The sequence below is a fragment of the Hemicordylus capensis genome, chromosome 3, assembly GCF_027244095.1.
Source record: "Hemicordylus capensis ecotype Gifberg chromosome 3, rHemCap1.1.pri, whole genome shotgun sequence".
NCBI lineage: Eukaryota > Metazoa > Chordata > Lepidosauria > Squamata > Cordylidae > Hemicordylus > Hemicordylus capensis.
Genome location: NC_069659.1, coordinates 163866515 through 163891165, shown reverse-complemented (window position 1 = coordinate 163891165; position 24651 = coordinate 163866515). Strand labels below are relative to the sequence as shown.

The window sequence follows — 24651 nt, the reverse complement described above, 5'->3', positions numbered from 1 at the left end:
TCAGGTTTCAAAGTTAAACATTTTCCAGAATAAAAATGGATGGTGAGTTTCTGGACTATGCTGGACTGAACTTGGGGGTGAAAGGGAGTTCAAACCAGGGAGTTCGAAATATTTCATTTAAGTTTCAAAAAAACTGAAGGCATAGAAGTCCTTGCCTCTCTGTTTCTGTAACAGTTTTCTGCCTTTTTGAACGTTTATTCTCATGGTTTTATTGCTGGACTAGTTTTTTTTCCAGAGTCTGTTTATTATGATCTGCCCTTTGAGCCATTAATTGAGTGAAATCTGGTTTATGAACAAGATTGTTTTTTCATACACTTCAACTGTCCCTGTTTTCTCAGGGGCAGTGCCTATTTTCTAGTCCCTGACCCTGGCAAATCACTGTCCCTATTTTGCACGTTGGGGTGCCTTCTTAAAATCTGTGTTAGTAAGAATTGCTTTACTTTCTCTTCCACTGGTTTTAGCTCCCTTACCAGGGCTATTGAAACTGAGATGCAATCCTTTGTTCCATTTCCCTAGGCCATGTGCTTTAAGTTCTCTTTTGCTGCATATCTTGAGATACACACCTATCGTGATTGTTATACATTGCAGATACATTGAGACACCAAAAACTCCACCAGTGCAACTCTGCAGGCAGAGGACTCCAAACAGGGCAATGATCGGACTGTGCTGGGGACATAGCATGGGAGGAATAAACATGTCAACTCCTATAGCCCCCTCCCCAATCCTGCTCTTATCCTCTAAGGCTTAAATTGTTACACAACTTCAGAAGTGGTGTAAATTAAAAATCTCCCACTGAACACAATGGAGACCCCCAAAATACTGTTCACTGGCCTTGTTGCATCTGCCCACTCTGTCACAGAGAAGTATAGGATTCAAACTAATTCTGCAGCCAATTGCAGCACACTTACCCCCGTACATAAACCCTGGCAGAGAATCTGTAACTCTGATGATAGGGCTCTCTCTTTCTGACCTTATGGCATATATAGAGCACAGAAGGGGGAATTTTGGTGATGGCAACGATGGAGAAAAGGCACTAAGTTGACATAAAAAGAGAGCACTTTCCACAAACAGACTGGGCTCAACAAAACATATAGGAAGAACAGGTTGCTAGCAGTTGTCTTCTCAACACAACCATGACTGGGATGGAAGGACAACACAACACACACAAGTAGGCAAAGGGTGGCTGTGATATGCCTCAGAGGATGGATGCTACAAATTTACAAATTTGTCCCATGTCTCTTAGCCTCCTCTTCAGTACTGATTACTCTGTATTGGATAAACTGTAGTGTTTCCTTCCTTTCTCAACAACTAATACCATAAAGGAGACATAGAGGCTCTCCACACAAGCAGTGTGGAGCAGGGAGCCGTTCTTGGCCGGCTGGATCGGCTGCCCATATGACTACTGGCTCCATCATGGAGCTGGTAGGGGCGGTGGGGATCGGGGGAAGCCCAGCCCCCGGAAGTCCCAGGATGCTCCGTGCGAGTGTGCAGGGCATTCTGGGGAGATCCCCATGCCAGGAGGTTGCTTGTTGCTACGCCACGGAGCTGCAGTGGCACACGATCAGTAGAATGGGGTTAGCAGAGTGCTTACTCTGCCAACCTCATTTAAGGGGGGCAACTTAAGTGGGCTTACCACCAGGAGCTGCAGAGCTCCCGGTGGCTTCCATGACCGCAGGAAAGCAGATCCTTCACCTGCTTTCCTTTGGTCATGAGAATAGCCTCATAGGATAAGAATGCACTGTGCATAAAGTGGAGTCTGGTGATCATTCACCCCTGCTGCAGGTAAACTCTTGGTTGTAACTATTGCTACAGTTGTCCAAACACTCATGTACCCACTCATTTTGCAGGACCACAGCCAGGGTACTGGGAGCAAAATCAACGGTCACCGTACACTGAGCGCCGCCGTAACTCCCTAAAGGGAGGGCATAATGCTTGGAACTAATGCTTAGTCAATCTGGACCAAAGAGATGTTATTTGAAAGTCATTGAGGCTATTCTGATGATCAGGCAAAATCGGGCTAGGAGAGCCTAGCCTGATTTCGCCTGACTGTGTGAGCCACCAGGTTCGCAGATGGGCCTGGTGGCTAGGGGTGTGCACCGGACCGCGGACCTGCGGCTCGGCACTGGGGTGGGGGGGTCCATTAAGGGCAGGGGGGGGCTTTACTCACCCCTCCCGCGCTTTGCTGCTTCGGCGCCATAATTACTTTTAAAAATGCGCCGCAGTATCATTTGCCGCTCCGGGGCTCCTTCTTGACTGCAAAATCGGGCGGCAGGATACTTCCCTGCCGCCCCCAAAGCCCCCTCAAGCCATTTGAGCGCTTTAAATCTCGCCCCGGACCGAGTGCTAAAGCGCTCGGGCGGGCGGCGGGGAGATGTCCGTCCGTCCGCCCGCCCCCTTCCCTGCCTTCTGCGAAGTGCAGGGAGCCTTCTGCGCGTGCGTGCGCAGAAGGCTCCCTGCTTCTGCGCACGCGCGCGCAGAAGGCTCCCTGCACTTCGCAGAAGGCAGGGAAGGGGGCGGGCGGACGGACGGACATCTCCCCGCTGCCCGCCCGAGCGCTTTAGCACTCGGTCCGGGGCGAGATTTAAAGCGCTCAAATGGCTTGAGGGGGCTTTGGGGGCGGCAGGGAAGTATCCTGCCGCCCGATTTTGCAGTCAAGAAGGAGCCCCGGAGCGGCAAATGATACTGCGGCGCATTTTTTAAAGTAATTATGGCGCCGAAGCAGCAAAGCGCGGGAGGGGTGAGTAAAGCCCCCCCCGCCCTTAATGGACCCCCCCACCCTAACCCTCCCGAACTAAAACCACCCCTTGTCCGGACCGGTTCGGAGGCCAGTAGAATGGCCTCCGAACCGATCCGTGCACACTACTACTGGTGGCTTCCGGGCGGTTAACCCACCTAACTACCCCTCCCCTTAAACATAATTTCACGTAACATACATTACATAAGAAAGGGGCCCCAGTCAGGTTTTTGAGTGTTTGGCAAAGACTCAACAGGTGAGAGAGGGGCAAGCAACCCATATGCACACTGTCAGTGTATACATGTGTGACATGTGTACAGTCTTTTATAATGATGAAATGCCCAGCAAAATTACCTTTCATAATTTGGATTATAGATACTCATAGGAAGTAATTACTGTGAAACACGTTTGGTCTCCCAGAGAGGTCGCCACTGTGTTAGTCTGTAGCAGCAAAAACAACGACGGAGGCTTGTTGCACCTTCATGACTCATTATGTTGCATAAGCTTTCATGGTCCACTTCATCAAATGCATTAAGTGTAATTCTCAGTAGCCAGGCATCTACAAGGGTTCTGTGACAGGTTTGTCCTAGCCTTGTGACAAGCTTAAAAGTATTAAGTATTTAAAAAGTATTAAAACACATTAGAAGTATTAAGTAGTAAAGTTATTAAGTAGTCAAAGTGCTTCTGACAAAGTGAGCTGTAGTTCCATTTTTAGGTTTTTTAAACTTTTAATTTGAAACTTTTAACATTTGTAACTTTTAAATGAGGTTTTTAGCTTGGCCTTTTGATTTGTTTAATTGTATTAATTTTTATTTTTTTATATTATATCTATTTTCTTATGGCTGTGAGCTGCCCCGAGCAATAGTGTACTGGAGGGGCGGGGTATAAACACGTTAAATAAATAAATACATAATTGAATCTTATACAATGTATGTGTTAGTCCTGAAGGTGCCACAAATTCTGTCGTGTGAATTTCATGAGTAACCCCTCACTGAAAAGAAATTTGTTGTTGTTACAGTTACCCAATTTCTACATCAATCAATACACTGGGTGTCCGGCTTGAAATGCTATCTTCAAATGCCTCTCAATTACTTGTTTTTCCATCTTTAATTAATGTTTCCAACAAGAAGCAAAATTATCGTCTATTCACAGCCACCTCCTCATGTGCTACAGACTGTGACCTTTCTGCCCCATTAGGATGGGTGACAGTAAATTTGCCAGCTGGACATTAATGGGGACTTTAATTGAGGGGAATTGCTATCCTCTCCAATTAGGAAAAAACATGCTGGAACAGATCTGATGGTAGGGCTATCAAGCCCACATATCATCCTCCTATGTTACGCACTGAACAAATAATACTCAGGTCCAATTAGAAAGGTTAGATGTGCAATACATAGTGCTTCATGACAGTTTAGATCTGTTCTCTGATTTGTTCTTTCATGGGAAAACACTAGCCAGAGATGAGGTCAGGTCAGTCATCAATGAATGTTTTACATCATTAGGCCTGGTGAACTTTGCCAACAGACGATAAGGAGAAACCTCTTTTGATGTTTCAAGGCTAGTTGACCACCCTTGGTCTGGTCTATTAAGTGGATGGAAGTGTGCCACAGCACTCAAAGTACTAAAACAACAACAACAACAACAACAACAAAGGGGGGGTGTACAACATTTAATTAATTAATTACTTACTTTGGGTAATGCATTAAAATAGTTTTTACTGACAAAAGGTTCCACCTAATTACTTGGGCAGCAGATTTAAAAATAATAATATTACAAGAATTTGCTACCATTAGATCAAAGGTACCATTTCAGAAGAGACATTCCTCCTTCATTCTCCCCAAGGAACAAATGCCTCTTCAAAGATGGTATTTCCTAAAACATTTATTTTATTTTAATTTTTTTACATTTTATATCCCGCTCTTTCTCCAAGGAGCCCAGAGCTACGTACTTGAGTTTCTCTTTCACAACAACCCTGTGAAGTAGGTTAGGCTGAGAGAGAAGTGACGGGCCCAGAGTCACCCAGCTAGTATCATGGCTGAATGGGGATTTGAACTCGGGTCTCCCCAGTCCTAGTCCAGCACTCTAACCACTACACCATGCTGGCTCTCCTTTAATAGGTACTAATTTTCCAATTATAATACATTTTTCTCTTTTAATAGTAATTTAGTAGGTACATGATGTTTTTAATTGTAAACCACCCTGAGCCAAATAAATAATAAATAATAGCCTCAGTCCATGGTGCATTATGCTTCCTCCCACCCTTAATAACAGCATCAATCCATGTTGCATATAATACATGGAGATATATACTGTACATTTTAGGGGGGAAAGGGGGGCTATTTTACAAGCAATACATGTTTCACAGAACTGCTTCTTTCTTTGCCCCTCAGCCATGTGTCCCTGTCCTCTCCTCTCCCTGAACCAATGGGCTCAAATCAGCCCTGAATGACTGGACAATAATTCTAGTCAGTGATCTGCCTGCTTCTCCATCTCAGTGTACCATGTACTGTAGAATATAAATGCAAGCAGTTCCTAACCAGTTTCCAACAAGAAAACTGTTTTCTGCCAAGGCAAGTTATAGAATTTGTGCTAACTAGCACAACTCAAGGTCAAAGAACAGGGAAAGAGAAACAGGTCCAAGCTGACGGTGCATATAACAAATAGAAACAACAATTCCTTTACCTTTTAAATGTTAGCACTGTGTACAATACATAGGGGTATAGTATAATGTAAATTCATTGTAATTATTATTAATTATTATTATTTTACTGGTTTTCAACCAAAAAAAAATGTTCTAAGTGGTTTATACAGCAAAAGGAATAAAAAACTGGTTAGCTGTCCCAAAGAGGCTCACAATCTAAACAGAAACTCAAGAGAGGCACATTGAAATTCAGGGCATTTCTACAGAAAATTCAGAGCTGCACAATGCTATCTGAGTCTAATTTGTGCATGTAGCATATTATGTAGGGATGTGCATGAATCAATTTGGGTATAAATCGATTTGCACCTGAATCTAGCTGATTCGGGTGATTTGGAGATAGAACAAATCACCCCTGTGGTCCATTGGCTAGATTTGGGTTAGATTGTGCCAGATTCGATTCAAATCACTTTGAGACTTGGATTACTCTTATGATTTCCCCCAGATTCCCAGCTTTCATTTTTTCTTAAAGCTAGGCTCTAGCCTTTGTAGAAGTGGAGTTATGGAGCAAAATGTGCAGTCACTATTTTCCAAGTGTTCAGATTCTTTGGTGTATAATAACTTTCCCTCAGTGAATCTCTACGAGGATTCATTACACACCTTCATTTCATCTATTCATTTTGACTGTCTTTGGACAGTGCCAACTGTCAACTGCCATGTACCAGCTATACTCCTCTCCCACCTGCAAGGCAGTGGGGTACTACTCAGTTTATGTTCTATGAGGTTTTTTTGTGTTTAGACTCTTTGGTGTCTAAATAACATTTCCTCATAATGAATCCCTATGAGGATTCATTACATACCAAATAATCTAAACACCTCAAAAATGATTAAGAGATAAACTGAGTACCCAGTGGCTTCAGGGTGGGGGGAAGCTGGCACATGGGATGCCACTAATTCCCCATCCCCACCCACAAAGCAGTGAGGACAAAATAAACAGAAGAAATGAAGGTGTACAACAAAAAAACTGAAGAATCTAAACACTTTCAGAATTCCTTAAAAATAAACTAAGTAACCCAGTGTGTGTGCGTGCGGGGGGTGGGGTGGGGTGTAGTTGACACATAACAGCTGACAGTTGGCACTGTCCAATGACCATCAAAATGAACAGAATAAATGAAGGCATATAACGAATCTTCATAGGGATTCATTATGAGGAAAGGTTATTAAACACCAAATAATCTAAGCATTTCAATATTCCTAAAAAATAAACTGAGTACCTCACTTCCTTGCAGATGGTGGGGAGGGTGACAGTTGGCACATGGCAGTTGACAGTTGGCACTGAAGGTGTGCAATGAATCCTCATAGAGATTCATTATGAGGAAATGTTATTATACACCAAAGAATCCAAACACTTGAAAAACAGTTTCTGCACACTTTGCTCCGTAACTCCACTACTACAAGGGCTAGAGCTTAGCTCCCACCCCCCACCTCTCTTTAAAAAAAAAATAAAGCTGGGGATCCATGTTAGGGTTAGGATAGGGTGATGCTGAATCCCCATTATTTCCTATGGTGGAAATATACAAAATCAGCAAAAACTAAAATAAAATAATAATAATAATAATAATAATAATAATAATAATAATAATAATAATAATAATAAAATCAACCAAGTGACCCACTGCCTTAAAATATGGGTGGTTGGTGGCACCCGTAGGGACCTACCCACCACCCAAATTTTGTGCCCCTAGGACTTTTATAAGTGGTACAAATTGATCCAAATCAAATCCAAATCAAATCTGGGGTTATTTGGGGGGAGAGATTCGTACACAAAACAAATCAGGGGTGATTTGATTCAGGCACAAATCAAATTAAAAAAATTTGATTTGTGCACATCCCTAATTGTTTGCTACAACACACATCTGTACAGTTTCCTTGTCTGTGCACACATACTTTGCTGCATTGAGTCACATTTCATGACATTTAGAAGCTTGCATATAATGGGAGAAATTCCTCAAAATTGGGAATTTGACAGCTCACTGCAGAAGAGTGTTATATCATTGGAGAAGACTCTGTGGTGAGTAGCAGTGGAGTCTGCAGGAAGAGTCTTTGACAAGGGGAGGATAAATGGTTACCTGATCCGGGTCTGGGTTCTAGAGCAACCTAGGTGACTCACTTTACTTTTTCTCATTATCAGTCACTTTCTACAGCACCTAGTGCAACTTTTTCATGACTTGAATTTTTGAACTGCACAAATGTTCTTACAGAACAACACTTTTTTAATGATAGAGGGGGGAACTGCTTGTTTTTTGTCTGATTGAAAGCCCTGGGAAGATCAGCAACAGCCACTGGGAGGGACAATATGCTGGGCTAAATAGGGACAGCCATCCCTCTGCTAAATATGAATGACCGAAGGGTGCCTCTTTGGCTAGTTCACAGGAGTAATTTGTAAATGCATGCCTCAACCAACCAACCAACCAACCAACCAACCAACCAACCAACCAACCAACTTAGGTGATTAAATCAACTTAGTTTATTATATGAAAGCCGTAAAAAGCACTCAGGAGCAAACAGTCAAGCAGTCAAGCACACAGCACTATTGGGATAACCTAGTCCAGTGGCAGAATCAGAAAAGAAATTGACGGGTGTGGCAGAAGGGGCAAAGTGTAATATGCATGTCCCACATATTAGATTTCTGAAACAAAAATAGGGTGGGGGGCAAGCCCCTTTTCTGGGGCTACCCCCCATCACGCCCCCTCGGGAGCCTTATTTATTCATTCATTCATTCATTCATTCATTCGATTTCTATGCCACCCTTCTAAAAATGGCTCAGGGCGGTTTACACAGAGAAATAATAAATAAAACTAGTAACAAACCTAGTCTTACTGATCATCTCTCTCAGCAATAGTTATTCAGGACCGGGTTTGCGGTCTGGGGGTGCTCATTGATCCAGCATTGTCACTGGAGGCTCAAGTGGCCTCAATGTCTCAGAGTGCCTTTTACAGGCTTCAGCTGATACTCTGGCTGTGACCTTACCTGAATGGAGATAGCTTGGCTGCAGTTACCCATGTTCTTCTTGCATGGGTACCCATGCAGTTACCCTTTCTCCCATTTAGATTACTGCAATATGTTGATATGTGAAACTGCCTTTGAAAATGGTCCGGAACCTGCTGTTGCTCCAAAACAGGGCTTCAAGATTAGTAACTCGGGCTGGGCATTTTGATCCTATCATGTGAGTCCTTTGTCAGCTGCACTGGCTCCCAGTTTGTTTCCAGGCCCAGTTCAAACCTTTAAATTTCTAAATGACTTGGAGCTATGCTGGCTGAGAGAACGTCTTGTTACACATGTCCCTACAAAGGCCTTGAGATTTTCAGAGACCCTGCTCCGAGTGCCCCCGCCAAATGGGGTAATGTATACTACAGATAGGGCCTTTTTGGTGGTGGTGCCTCATTTTGAGGCTTGCCTAGCGTTGTCACTTTGTTCTTTTAGGTGCCAGGTGAAAACCTTTCTGTTCACCCTGGCCTTTTAAAAATAGGTTTTAAAACAGATTTTAAAACGCTTCTGTATTGTATTTTGTATTTTTTTAATATGTGTTAATTGTATGTTTTATTCTATTGTTGGTTTATTGTGAGCTACCCAGAGAAAGATATGTTATGAGGCGGCTAACAAGTTGTTTGTTTGTTTGTTTAACACATCTGTATACTGCCCAAAATGCAAGTCTGTTGATGATGATGTTATTAATTCATGACAAGTATTTAGTGATGACAAGGCATCCCAGATAAATCTGATGACTACATGGCTTCAGAAGAGGGTGGATTCTACAGGATGCCTCAGGCCAGGGATAGCTCCAAGTTTGAGTGGGCCTTGGTAGAGGCCTTTGTTGGCCTTCTCCTGCTTTGGTGGGGCCCTCTCACTTAACGCTGGTGCTACATTGGGTTTTTATTTCACTTTGCAGTCATTTGCCAATGCAGAAGCAGAAGTAGAAACAATGTTGTTCTAGCTGGCACATTGTGCACACCATCCTCCCCCACCCCCCAATGATGTACTATACTAGTTGGGACAATGTGGAAGGGAATGTTGTCCTAGCTGTCCTCCTCTAGAACAACATGGTTTCTACTTCTGCCATTGCAGTGGCAAATGAAAGTGAAACTCACCAAACTGCCAACCACCAGTCAGACCCAGGCCTCCCCAGAGGGGGCAGGCATCAGTAGTGCGCTCCCTAGGGCCCTAGGCCATGCTTGGGGTTCATTCCAACTCTTAGATTTAGCAACCTGTGTGGCCCACCAAGCAAAATATAATTCGACTGCCATTAACTATGTTGCAACTGGCCAAGATGCTAAGAACATAAGAATATAAGAACAGCCCTGCTGGATCAGGCCCGAGGCCCATCTAGTCCAGCATCCTGTTTCACACAGAGGCCCACCAGATGCCTCTGGAAGCTTACGGGCAGAGGTTGAGGGCATGCCCTCTCTCCTGCTGTTACTCCTCTGCAACTGGTACTCAGAGGCATCCTGCCTTTGAGGCTGGAGGTGGCCCATGGCCCTCCGACTAGTAGCCGTTGATAGACCTCTCCTCCATGTAGTTATCCAAACCCTTCTTAAAGTCATCCAGGTTGTTGGCTGTTACCACATCTTGTGGCAGAGAACTCCACAAGTGGATTATGCGTTGTGTGAAAAAGTACTTCCGTTTGTTAGTCCTAGATTTCCCAGCAATCAATTTCATGGGATGACCCCTGGTTCTAGTGTTATGTGAGAAGGAGAAGAATTTCTCTCTATCCACTTTCTCCACACCATGCATGTTCTCCACACCATGTTCTCTGTTTAAGCCATCTACCTTTTTATGTCTGACCACAATTTTACAAATAGGAGTGCTATTAAGCACCTAGCAGGCCACATAGTATATCAATAACTGCTATCAAGCCACCCTGAAGGAAGAAATGTGTGACAGGAGCAATCCTGACTGGGACATGGTTATTTGCTCTGATACTGGATTGATCTGGGCATCTGGGAGGGCAAGTACTTCCAGGGAGAGGCAGACTTGTTTTTTGCCCTGCTGCCTTAGGCATCACCATAGGGATATTTCAGAGGCTCACTGGGTTGTTTGTCCAGAGTAGTACTCAGTGCAGGGTGAGGGAGTCTATTGGTTTGTTCTAGGCTGGAATCTACATGTGGTAGCTGGCCCCTTCTGAGACTGAAAACAATGTTGAAAACACATTTGTAAGCTGCCTTGAAGACTCATAGGGTGCAGAGGTGGAATATGAATCTGCTAAATAGATAATAAATACATGGCTGATAGACTGCATTCAGCTTGAGGGGTCATAGAGTTGTTTTACTGTGATGACAGGCACGGTACTTCATGTTACTTCTTTCCAAACGTAGCCCTTATTTTCATATATACTCAAATGGATGGGAGGCATTTTCTTATTGTGGATTCTCTGGGAAAGAGTCATTTATGTCACTTGAGTATTACCATGAGAAAGGATCAAAGAACGGTAAATCAAACAAAGTTTTATAGGGCCTTTACTGCCTGCCTCTCATACTGATGTGACTTTCTTTATAGGTTGGAGACAAGAATCTGTATACAATTTGGGCAATGAATTGTAATAAATCCTTGCTTTATCTGAAACTTGGTATACCTGACTTAGATGTGCCTTCTGTGATGATGCCATTCTCATGGCAGATGGGCACTAACAAAGAGCCTTCAAATCCCTTATACCATTAATAACCATGGAAATTTACACTTCTGCAACTTATCAGTATCTATACTCATTTTCATTCCTGGGTGACCTACTCTCAGAGATGTAGGGCAAGCACCAAATACAACAGGCAACAAAATACTAAGCAAAAAAGCAACCCTTGTGAAGTGCTGCATCATGGAAACATGTTTCTGTTCCATGTGGGAGGGGAACATCTGAAGCAGACCTGGGGAATCCCATGCATGTGGAAAGAGTTTCTGAGGGCAAGTGGGGGCTGATAGAGATTTCAGGGGATAGATCAGTGAAGATGCGGTTGTCTGTGGTGTCATGTTTCCCCAAGTAACAAGTTTCAGGAGTGACTACTTACAATGTCACTTTCCTTGAAAAGAAGAAATATGAAGGCTTAGGAATGTTACAACAATTTTGCAAGTTGAGCATAGGCGAGTGGGCAGGTAGTCTGCTAGGCAATCCTAGTCTCAGCACCGTACCAGTTCTTTTTTCCCCAAATTCATTTTTTATTAATTTTAACAATAGCAATATTGTCATTCATTACAAAATTGAACCGTAGCCCAAGGCTTAATCTTGTCAGCCAGACCTGCAAAGTCACAGCTCTTTTTCTTCTTCTCTAGGTACCTTCAAGACTTACAAAACATTTACCTCTGCCTCTAGCTTTAGCTTTCACTTTGGCAGAAGAAAATGGATTCCAGATTTCAAGACTGGCTACCAATCATTTTAAAACAACTAGCCATCTAATGGCGCAGCAGAGAAATGCTTGACTAACAAGCAGAAGGTTACCAGTTCGAATCCCCACTGGTACTATATCGGGCAGCAGCGATATAGGAAGATGCTGAAAGGCATCGTCTCAGTCTGCGTGGGTGCAGGCAGTGGTATCCTCCTGTATTCTACCAAAAAGAAACCACAGGGCTTCTGGGCACCAGGAGTCAAAATTGATTTGACGGCACACTTTACACTGGATATCCAGCTACAGAAAAGACCACCAAGATGGCAGTTTCTTGCATAACGTCACAGCATGTTTCAGAACAATTTTCCCCCCTCAAAAACTTCTTAAAGGAAAGTGTGTGATCAGGCTGAAAACATTTGTTCAGCCTTGTTCTTGTCTACTCAGGTCCATATCAGCTTTGGATTCCGGGAGCTCTGCTCTATAGACTGTTTTTACTGCATAGTTGATTGGTGGGTACCAAGGACAGAATCTTCTTGTAGTACTGTATTTATCCGAATCTAAAAGGAGGTTCCCCCCAGTTCCTTCCAATTAAATATGGGGTCATTTTAGAGTCAAAGTCTTCTTTCTTTTGAGTAAATACAGGTATAATCTGTATTTAACCTCTATCTTTTAAGGTATCATCTTACACTCAGAATCACCTTCCATTTGGGCAAATATGGTAGTGCCACAATCAGGGGTAATCTCCTTAGGCAGCAGATTATTGGGTAAGATGTACTTCTGCTACCTGCTCTTAAAAAGTGGGGGAAGGGTTCACACAAGGGGGAGTGGTGTTTGATACTTTGCCTCAGGCTTGAGCCACCCCTGGGGAATTGCCTCTAGGTGGGTGCACGAACCCCAAAACATGGTGCAGTTTGAATTCCAAAAGAATTTGAACCGAACCATATTCCCCGAACCTCCACATGTGCACAGGCCTGAACTATACTGCTGCATGGTCAGCTTGTGTTTAAACAATCATCTGGCTAGTGATTCGGCTGGGGACGGGGGTGGCAAGTGGTGAGAAGCAGCAAGCAAGGAGTTGTGGCAAGCTGGGTAAAGAGCCTTAAAAACTTTTCTTGCCCCTCCCCTGCCACCGGCCCACTAACTGTTTGATGCAGAACCGGTTTGCATCAAACCGGGCTTGTTCTGGTTCGACTGTGGACGAAACTGGCCCTGGTTTGTTTTGTGATCAAACCACTGAACCGGTTGTACAATGAACGGTTTGTGCACACCCCTAATTCCTTCCCCTAGGAGATCAGGCAAGCTATCTCTCTCTCTCCCTCCCTCTCTTTCTCCCTCCCTCCCTCCACCTCCACTCCATGCTTCCTCTGCTCATAGATGAGAAAACTGTTTTGTTCCAATAGACATCTGGGGTCTGGCATTTGATGTTCTAAACTGTTTTGTATGAGATTCAGGCTCCTGAAAGCTTACTGTAGCCTTTTTTAGATGAATTGTTTTAATATTTGATATTTGTACGCCACTTTGATTACACTTGTAGGAAACAAGTTAAAAATATACCAAAATAAACATAATAATAACATTAACTTCCCTTTAATTGTTTTCCCTTTTAAAATCCCCAAATCTTGTTGCAATTTTCCTATAGTTATTCAGAGGATTAGCTGAGAAATGTCACCGAGCAGATACTGCCTGCTCATTAACATGCATGGTAAAACCCTTCTGGTGGGGTTGGTTTCAGCTGCTGATAGAGCAATACTTAAAAAAGAAATTGGCTTGACTGCAAAACAGCTGCTCAGCAAAGCCACCATGCAGGGGAATTGGTGATAATAAGATGACAGTATTATGACTACACTGGAAGGAGAATATGTCTTAAGCTGCTTTGAGGTATGCCTCATGGATGCTGAGCACTAAAAAAAAAAAAAAAAAAAGGAAGTGAGACTGTTTGTCCCTGGAAGGAGTTGTTCTTTGCCTGCCGGATAACTTGGACCATGTCTGGTCCAGAAACACAAATAGGGTTAAATAGGAATTGAATCTGTTGCAGTGGTAATGGTTCCTTTTCCCATACAGAAAAACCACAGTATTCATGGAGGGTTCTCTTCCCAGCTAGTGCCACAGATTCCGAAACCGCAAATAAGATGTAATTGGGGTTATGGAACCGTGGGGGTTAGGTTCCTAAGGGGAGGGATGGGCCAAAACTTTTGTTTTTGTTTTTTTTGAGAAATCGAACGGCCTAAAATCAGGCAAAAATGGCTTTTAATTTTTATTTTACCTTTTAAATTGCTGCGGATGGCAGCTGAGGTGGTGGGATTGCAGTGGAGGCGGCGTGTTTTGCCTTCTCAAATCACCGCAAATTACAGCAAAGGTGGCCGCAACAGCAGGGATTGCATGCGAGGCAGCTGCGCATTGTGCCTTTTCAAATCACTGCGGGGGCTGTGGTGGAGGCAGCAACAGGGACGCCAACTGCCTGCTGGGGCTGGTCTGGAGACCATTTCATGCACTCTCTCTCTAAGTCAAGGGCAAACAGACACAGTGCTGTGGAACTTCTGTACAATCATCTTTATATATTTAATAAGCATTGGTGTTCCTTGCACACCAAGTACACTACAATTTTGCATTTCCATTTTGAAATGAAGGTGTGCACTGCTTGATGGCATGCATTTGGCAAGCTCTGCTTTTAAGAAGTAAACATCTGTATGGCGGATAAATAAGAGCTATTTAGAAGTGCAGCATAATGTCTGTCAATAGCAAGCTTGTTGATAACTATCCGTGATCATTTCAGTTTCTTTCCACTGAAATTTCAAGCACTCTTTTTTATAACTTTTGCATCTCCATTCCATTTTGCTAGCTTTCTCGGGGCTTTATTATAATCTTAAATCCAAAAGGTCCTCAACACGGACCTTTTATAGTCCTCAGCAATATTAATATGAAGAACCCTCAAAACTTACATAATACTCTGGACAGCATAGTTGGTTGAACCCTCTAAAAATCAAAGCAGTTCCTCTCTCCTACATAGTTTCAGCATATGCTCCAAAGAGGAGAATGAAAATATCCACAGTGAGTCCATCCCCTTTGACAGAAGAAGGGGGAAATATGTGTCAACCTCCCCACAGAAACACCTTTCCTGTTTCTACTGTCTGCAAAGGTAGTGGGGTGAGTCTTGTTGTGTTGGGGTGAGTCTTGTGGTGGATGCTAAATGCTACAGGTGACACAATAATCACTTGCTAACAGGAGGCCCGTGTTTGTGGCAAGCCTGTGGTAGGCTCTGAACCTAAATCTAAAGTTTTATGCATTAGTTGAAGAATTGTTCTCAGGACCATTTTTTATTGTGGTAGCTGGGGGGGGGGGGGAATTCAGCTACATCTGTGGCAATATGCCAAAAAACTATCTGAGTTGAATACAGAAGGTACACAGCCAACTCATCAGTCTATTCCCAGGTGGCTGGGCCTGGGTATAGACTAAGCTTTTTAGTTTGTTTACCATGGTGAGCATACAAATAGCCCTAGAAATTATTCCATGCTGTGCTTTCAGGTTCATTAGGAAAGAGTCCTTGTAAAGACAGACCATTCTCTCCTTCCGTGAGGCATAGCAGTAAATGTCCACGCATTTGTAGGAGATATTGGAGGCAACCATCTTGTTCCTTATGAATTAATGACCAAAGGAGTGTGCTGACAAGAATACAAGACAGTAGTTCTTCTAAAACCTGTTGAGAAGAGAGGTGGGAGGGGCTAAAGCAGTATTTCAGTATATCCTGGCTGGGGACCTGCATTTCTGACAAAATTCCTGTCATGGAATGCAATGAGTTGGTGGTCTATAACAAGCAAACATGTTGGACATTTAACTCCATTGGGGAGATCAGCATTACACACCATCTATGCTACATACAGCAGCAATTACTTGGTTGCAACCAAGCTCCCAGGATGTTTGCAGTTTATTTTGCAAATGTTTAAATAAACAACTATTTTACATTAGGGAAAAGAGACTTCATCTGCCAAATGAGGTAGATCTAATCCCCCCCGCTCTCTCTTAAACAGTAGTCTCTGTTCTTAGCTCTCAGCATTCTCTTCCTTCATATCAGAGCAATTAAAAGCAATAATCACAGATAAGTGATGCCAGCTTTAAAGTACTTTTGTCCTAGCAGGACAACAGCTGAGTGTAATACTCAATTGCCTGGGAAACAGAATTAACAGTGGCCCTGAATAAACGCACCAGGAGTCAAAATTGATTTGACGGCACACTGTACACTGGATATCCAGCTACAGAAAAGACTACCAAGATGGCAGTTTCTTGCATAACGTCACAGCATGTTTCAGAACAATTTTCCCCCATCAAAAACTTCTTAAAGGAAAGTGTGTGATCAGGCTGTGATCAGACATTTGTTCAGCCTTGTTCTTGTCTACTCAGGTCCATATCAGCTTTGGATTCCGGGAGCTCTGTTCTATAGACTGTTTTTACTGCATAGTTGATTGGTGGGTACCAAGGACAGAATCTTCTTGTAGTACTGTATTTATCCGAATCTAAAAGGAGGTTCCCCCCAGTTCCTTCCTGTTAAATATGGGGTCATTTTAGAGTCAAAGTCTTCTTTCTTTTGAGTAAATACAGTTATAATCTGTATTTAACCTCTATCTTTTAAGGTATCATCTTACACTCAGAATCACCTTCCATTTGGGTAAATATGGTAGTGCCACAATCAGGGGTAATCTCCTTAGGCAGCAGATTATTGGGTAAGATGTACTTCTACTACCTGCTCTTAAAAAGTGGGGGAAGGGTTCACACAAGGGGGAGTAGTGTTTGATACCTTGCCTCAGGCTTGAGCCACCCCTGGGGAATTGCCTCTAGGTGGGTGCACGAACCCCCAAACATGGTGTGGTCTGAATTCAAATCGAATTTGAACCGAACCATATTCCCCAAACCTCCACATGTGCACAGGCCTGAACTATGCTGCTGCATGGTCAGCTTGTGTTTAAACAATGATCTGGCTAGTGATTTGGCTGGGGACGGGGGTGGCAAGTGGTGAGAAGCAGCAAGCAAGGAGTGTTGGCAAGCTGGGTAAAGAGCCTTAAAATCTTTTCTTGCCCCTCCCCTGCCACCGGCCCACTAACTGTTTGATGCAGAACTGGTTTGCATCAAACCGGGCTTGGTCTGGTTCGACTCTGTTCAACTCTGTTCTTAGCTCTCAGCATTCTCTTCCTTCATATCAGAGCAATTAAAAGCAATAATCACAGATAAGTGATGCCAGCTTTAAAGTACTTTTGTCCTAGCAGGACGACAGCTGAGTCTAATACTCAACTGCCTGGGAAACAGAATTAACAGTGGACCTGAATAAATGGTCTCCTATGAGAAAACTCTAGATTCCAACTAAAGGATCTGACCGTACAATAAATTTGTTGCTCAAGCCATGTAAGAGCGCTTCACACATTGAGGCGCTTCACACAATTAGTGTGAAGCACTGGGAGGGTCAGTGTGGGGAGAGCGGTTCCGTCATGGAGCTGGTAGGGGTGGTGGGGATCGGGGCTGCCCAACCCCCAGAAGTCCCAGCATGCCCCATGGGAGTGCACGGGGCATGCTGAGGTGACCCCTGAGGCCGGGAGGCTTGATGGAGCCTCCCGGTCAGGGTCTCCTCAGGTCGCCATGGCGCGGAGATGCAACATGGCATCTCATGACCTGAAAACCTGGGTTAGTGGAGCGCTTGCTCCACTAACTTGGGTTAAGGGGAAGGGTTTTTAGGCCGGCTAGCCACCAGAGAACCACCGGGCTCACCTGCAAGCCTGGTGGTTCTCATGACTGCACGAAAGCGGGCTGGGCTGCATTAGCCCACTTTCGTGCGGTCATGTCAAGAGCATCATTATTTGCAGTCTCACATGGTTAGCTGTTGAGGGACAGCATTTTTCAGACTGCAGGTGAAAGATAAATTCCTCTCCCTTTAAAAAAAAAACCACACACACCACATACCTGAATATATATTAGCCCTCTGCTAACTGAACAAAAAGGCACCCTTTTTAAAGTGGTGATTCTCTTTAGGGGAGAGAGCGATTCTCTTTAGCAGGGGTAGAGCAACTGGCCCTATCCATCCCCAGCACAATAGCTGTTGCTTGTGTTCTTATGTTTCTTTTTTGGATTGCGAGCCTTTTGGGGACAGGGAGCCTTTATTTATTTATTTGTTTATATTTATGTAAACTGCTTAGCCATATAATGGTGCATTGGGGAAATGTTTGACTAACAAGCAGAAGGTTGCCGGTTCGAATCCCCGCTGGTATGTTTCCCAGGGAAACACCTATATTGGGCAGCAGCGATATAGGAAGATGCTGAAAGGCATCAGCTCATAGTTCATGGGAGAAGGCAATGGTAAACCCCTCTTGTATTCTACCAAAAAGAAAACCACAGGGCTCTGTGGGTGCGAGGAGTCGAAATCAACTTGACAGCACACTTTTTAAAAAAAACTTTAAACTGCTTTGGGAACTTTTGATGAAAAGCAGTATATAAATATTCATTGTATTTGTATTCATATAAAACTACTGTGTCAGACAAAAGCATACTAGCCTAGCCATCTCTCTGATATGCCAGTTGGTATATGTCAGGATTTTCTTTTTCACATGGGAGAGCATTCAAAATGCCTCCCATGCAATCTGAAGCAGAACAGCCCACCTAGATTATATGAGCCTGACGACTGCACATGCTGTCCCTAAGAGTAAGCAAAATAACATACTACTTACCATCAAATTTCTTGTGCCTGGACACAAAGGTGGTGCGTACAAAGTTACTCGTCTCATCCACCAAGTTCTCAAATTCCAATTTGCTTTGCTGGCTTAGCTTGTCTTCCATTTCTGATGTGCAGCATGTATATTCCTGAGGGCAGATTCTCAAGTGTTCCCCTGCAATGATAAATGGATGCAAAATATGAATAAATGCACAAAATATACATGCCAAATATACATGCCAAATCACAATCAGGCAGAAGTAAACTGCTTCCTATGAAAGGATATGGCCAGTGGATATAGGGTGGTCAATGAAACAGTGAAGGATGGCCAGTTCCTATGAAAAAATATGGTCAGTGCCATACTTGACAGCCAATGATTTCTCCAGTCCATTGGATTAAACTGTGTTTCTAGCTGAAGAGATACAACACCTCCAAATTGGGCTTTAGTTTTTTGGCCCCCTTCTAATCTATGCTGGTCCCAGGTACCAATTCAATACTCCAAATGCTGCATTGGAATCAGATGTAAAGAAGAGGGTGTTATCAGCATCCTGAGAATACCCCACTCCAAACCCCCATATGACTCCACTTTCCATGTTTATGTTCAAGATCATGGGGGATAAGATGGAACCTTCTGGAACCCAGAAACATATATGTCAAGGGGCTGAGCATTCGTCTTTAAGGACCAACTTCTGGAATGGACCTTCCAGAATCCAGACCTTCCAGCCAAAAACAGAACAGAAATTCCCAACTCAGACAGCCTATTCAGCAGAATGCTATGGTCAATGGTATCCAGGAGAATCATATTCGCCAGTGGGCTCATACTCCCACTGCCCTACTTCCAGTCCAGGTAATCAATTAGGACAAAGAAGGCACTATGTGCCCAAACTAGACAAGAAACCAGGCTTAAATGAATCTAGATAATGAGGTTCATCCAAGAGAATCTGGAGTTGCACAGCAATCACTCACTCGAGCATCAAAGGAATATTTGCAACCTGATGGGGAACTGTTAAGTCCTCAAGTCCAGAGAGACTTTTTTTAGGAGCAGTCTAATAATCTTTTCCTTCAGGGCAATTCAAGACTACTGCCTCTCATAATTACAAGTGGCCCTAGTTATTTATGGGGGTTCTGTTCCCACCAATTTTCGTGGATAGTGAAACCAGGGATAAAGAAACCTTAACTCAATGGGGTTTGAAGGGTAGGGTTCCTAAGCATGTTGAAGTGTGCTGAAAATCACAAGAAAAAGCAGGGGGGAACAGAAATAAGCACAGCATCTTGATCTCCAGCTCTACAGTTCTGCCCCCCAAACTCCCAAATCCTCCAATTTTATTCCTTTTTGGGTGCTGTTGTGTTTTTGGTTTTTTTGCAGAAAAGAGCCACAAAATGGCTCAGCACTACAAAATGGTGGCAGGAAATGACATCAGAAGTCATTTCTGTCCACTCAAGAACCATGGATATGCAAAAATAACCCTATTTTTGCCTCATGAATAAAGAAATTAGGTCCCTATGACCCAACTGCATATATGCAAAACTGCAGGTAATGAGGGCCACCTGTAATATATTCTGGACTCTGCTGGTCGGTCCCCTTCTGCTAGATGTTATGAACCAAGAAGGGCGAGAGTCGAATAAATAAGAGGTAGTCCACACTTCTCCAAGTACTTTGCCAAGTACTTTGTCAACATCCTTAGACTGCAATCACATCCCTGGAAACATGACTAGATGGTGCACTGGATTACAACTAGGTGTGCTAGTCCACTGTACCATAAGCTTCTCTATAAAGCTACAGATGTCGAGGTGGAATGGTATGAGCAATGTGGTGAAGATCCAAGATTTTGCATGGCTAGAGGTTCTACATGAATGGCTACAGACATGGAACAATCTCCATGTGGATATGATTGGCTGCTAAGTGATTCCACTTGTGCTTGTCGTCGACATATACTTGTCCTATCCATAGGACATTCTCACTCGCATGAACAGTGTGCTTTTTCAGTTTTAAAGAATTTGTCTTATATGGATTTTGTTCTCCTTTAGATAATCTTTGTAATCTTTGGGCACTGGCTCTAGCCAAAGAATGAAATGTGTTTTTATAAATGTCAGACAATCAGAAGATGAGACGTAACTGAAACCAAAGCTGATTTGTAACAAAAGGCCCTTAAGGAAGGCATTTCCAAGAAAGAAAGAAAGAAAGAAAGAAAGAAAGAAAGAAAGAGAGAGAGGGAGGGAGGGAGGGAGGGAGGGAGAGAGAGAAAGAGGGAGGGAGGGAGGGAGGAGCACTGCTTGGGAAGTAGGCTCTTTCACAAATTATGCCAAATACATTGGGGTGGGGGGAGAGCCAGATTATTATTACGAGAATAATAATAATAATCTCATTTTTGAGAGTTTAGCAATGCAAGTGCTCTGAAAGCTCTGTTTCTGTGCAAACTTAACATATGTGGAAGGAGCTCATGCAATCTGGCTCTCCCCCCACCCCAATGTATTTGGCATAACTTGTGAAAGAGCCTACTTCCCAAGCAGTGCTCATCCCTCCCTCCCTCCCTCCCCCCCCTCTCTTTCTAGGAAATGCCTTCCTTAAGGGCCTTTTGTTACAAATCAGCTTTGGTTTCAGTTACGTCTCATCTTCTGATTGTCTGACATTTATAAAAACACATTTCATTCTTTGGCTAGAGCCAGTGCCCAAATATTACAAAGATTATCTAAAGGAGAATAAAATCCATATAAGACAAATTCTTTAAAACTGAAAAAGCACACTGTTCATGCGAGTGAGAATGTCCTATGGATAGGACAAGTATATGTCGACAAGCACAAGTGGAATCACTTAGCAGCCAATCATATCCACATGGAGATTGTTCCATGTCTGTAGCCATTCGTGTAGAACCTCTAACCATGCAAAACCCTGGATCTCCACCACATCATAATATTATTTATTTATTTATTTATTTATATTTATTTATTTATTTATTTATTTATTTATTTACACAGTCAGACAGGTGTTATTGACTGGTTTATTTTATCCAGACATCGAGTCCTTCCCAAGGACCTGGGATGGCTGAATTTTATTATCAATGTTGTTGCTGTTATTATAGATATTGTCGCAGAATATAGGCTGTTCCCAGTAAAGTTGCTTTTTGTAATTGGACGATGGTGATTTCTGTGGCCTCTATGTTGTTGAGGTGTTCTTCAAGGTCTTTTGGAACTGCACCCAGGGCGCCAATTACCACTGGGATTATTTTAGTCTTTTTCTGCCACAGCCTTTCAATTTCAATTTGTAGATCTTTGTATTTTGTGATTTTTTCTATTTCTTTTTCTTCTATTCTGCTATTCCCTGGTATTGCTATGTCGATTATTTTGACTTGTTTTTCTTTCTTCTCGACTACAGTTATATCTGGTGTATTGTGTGGCAGATGTTTGTCTGTTTGTAGTCAGAAATCCCATAATATTTTTGCATCTTCGTTTTCTACAACTTTTTCAATTTTATGGTCCCACCAATTTTTGGCTACAGGTAGCTTGTATTTTTTGCAGGTGTTCCAGTGTACCATCCCTGCTACCTTGTCATGCCTTTGTTTGTAGTCAGTCTGTGAGATCTTTTACAACAGCTGATTAGGTGGTCCACTTTTTCATCTGCTTCTTTATAAAGGCAGCACTTGCTGTTTGTTGTGGATTTTTCTACTTTTGCTCTTATTGCATTGGTTCTTAGTGCCTGTTCTTGTGCAGCCAGTATTAAACCCTCTGTTTCTTTCTTCAAGTTGCCATTCTTAAGCCATTGCCAGGTCTTGGTGATGTCTGATTTTCTTCTTCTATTGTGCAAATATTGACCATGCAGTGGCTTATTTTTCCATTTTTCTGCTCGGTTCTTGACTTGTTCTGTCTTGTAGGCCTGCTTTTGTTTCATTGGTGTTCAATAGTTTCTCGTTCTTGACCATATGAAGTGCATCTTCTTCACTGTCCTTGATATATTCCTCAAGGGCTCTTTTCTCCTCCTCTACTGTTTGACGGGACTTGCAGCATTCCTCTTCCATCTGAGCTGCGAGGGAGGTATAGCCTATCTACATCACTGCGGGGGTGCAGAGTTTGATTGATGGTTATGATTTTCCTGGTCTTACGATCTAGTGTCTCTAGCTCTGCCTGGGTCCAGTCTATTATTCCTGCAGTGTATCTGATGACAGTTATACTCCCAGGTGTTTATGGCTTGTATGGTGTTCCCACCATTGAGTTTGGACTTTAGAATTTTTCTAACTCTCCTGATGTATTCACTTCCAATTTTTCTTTTAACTTCAGTATGTGTGATGTTATCCGCCTGGAGAATTCCCAAGTATTTGTAATGTTCTTTCTCTTCCAGGTTCTTGATGTTGCTTCCATTGGGCAGTTTTATTCCTTCTGTTTTTCTTATTTTTCCTCTGTTCATTATTAATGCAGCACACTTGTCTAGTCCAAACTCCATTGCTATATCGCTACTGAATATACAGACAGTCTTTAGCAGTGATTCAATTTCTGACTGGGACTTTCCATACAACTTCAGATCGTCCATGTACAGCAGATGGTTGATTTGACTTGATGTTTTAGATGTTTGGTATTCGAGGCCTGCTTTGTTTAGTATTTGTGAAAGTGGAGTCATGGTGATTACAAACAACAGAGGGGATAGTGAGCCCCCTTGGAAAATACCTCTTCTAATGCTAACCTGTCCAAGTGTCTCGCCATTGATTGTTAACTGTGTACTCCATATGCTCATTGCTTTTTTAATAAATATCTGGATGTTTTTGCTGACACCAGTTGTTTCTAAACATTTTAGTATCCATCTGTGAGGTAATGTGTCGAAGGCTATCTTGTATTCAATCCATGCAACACTTAGATTTGTTTTTCTTCTCTTGCAATTTTCTAAAATCATTTTGTCAATCAGCAGTTGGTCTTTTGTGCCTCTGGTGTTTGGGCAATTTGGAAGCTGTTTGTTAGTTGAACTTTCTGTTCAACTGGAAGCTGTTTGTTAGTTAATAAGTGTTGCATTACTTCATCTGCTATTATTCCAGTTAATAATTTGAACATGGTTGGCAGGCAGGTTATCGGTCTGTAATTACTTGGAACTGCACCTTTTGCTGGGTTTTTCCTTATGAGATAAGTTTTCCAAGTGGTTAGCCATTGTTCAATATCCCCTCATCATCATCATCATCATCATCATCATTATTATTATTATTAATTATTTCTTGTTTACACAGTCAGACAGGTGTTATTGACTGGTTTGTTTTATCCAGACATCGAGTCCTTCCCAAGGACCTGGGATGGCTGAATTTTATTGTCAATGTTGTTGCTGTTGTTATAGATATCGTCGCAGAATATAGGCTGTTCCCAGTAAAGCTGCTTTTTGTAATTGGCTGATGGTGATTTCTTCTTATTATTATTTTATTTCTATATCATATTTTCTCAATATCATGATTTCTCATGAGTATGAAAGGTTCACTTCACCCTGGAACTTCCATTCTTTCTTTCCACATGTCTGTAGATCAGCAGCCTTTTTCTCTCACCCATTCCTGTCCACAAACTGCATTTTAATGGCAATGTTTGGCTGCCGTGTATTCCCATAGACAATGTCTAATTTCATGTCAGACGTTACAAACGCATCATTGAAAGGAAGAATGCAATGAAGAGTTTAATTAATGCTTAAGCTATACAGAAAATGCAATGGAAAAGGTAATGAAAGATTTTTATTTAATTCCACAGATTTATCTCTTGATGCACCATGCCAGCGCTTTTGACAGTATTGCAAGGGGAAGCCAATTCTTTAGTTCATGAAATTAAAACACTCTCTGTTATTACATGAGCTGCAGACTTTCAATTGGTGCTGTGCTCTGGTTGTCAGCAATGTTTAGCCTGGCTTGCAAAGAGAAGATCATTCCACTGTCCCTCTTCAGAAACATAGGGACCTATTTGGCCCTCTGATGAGAGAGCTACTTGCAAGCCAAGGCAAATTCTTCTCTTTTGGCACAACCCAGGTGGATTACAATTATGGCATTCTCTTCTAGGTTGCAGAGAAATCACAACACAAGGGCTTATATATTCTAATCTTGGGTGTTCAAGCCACTTGAAGCAGGGATCCTGTAGCTGCTTTTGGTTAAAAAGGAAAAAGGACAATATGGAGAATCTGAAGCCTAAGAGTCACCCATGCAAAAAGTGATGTCTAGTTTGGCTCTGGGGAAACTAGAGGGCAGAGGCAGAACTGAAATGCAGTCCAAGT

The 24651-nt window shown here is 42.7% G+C and overlaps 1 protein-coding gene across 6 annotated transcripts in view; it reads right to left on the bottom strand.

Moving 5' to 3' along the window:
- The window catches only part of GPC6 (glypican 6), a 1119686-nt gene that overhangs the window by 765899 nt on the left and 329136 nt on the right, over positions 1–24651 (bottom strand). For all 6 annotated transcript variants that reach the window (XM_053305384.1, XM_053305385.1, XM_053305387.1 and 3 more), the window contains one exon: positions 18448–18606. In XM_053305384.1, the coding sequence (XP_053161359.1) occupies positions 18448–18606 (159 nt within the window). The remainder of the gene's footprint in view (positions 1–18447; positions 18607–24651) is intronic.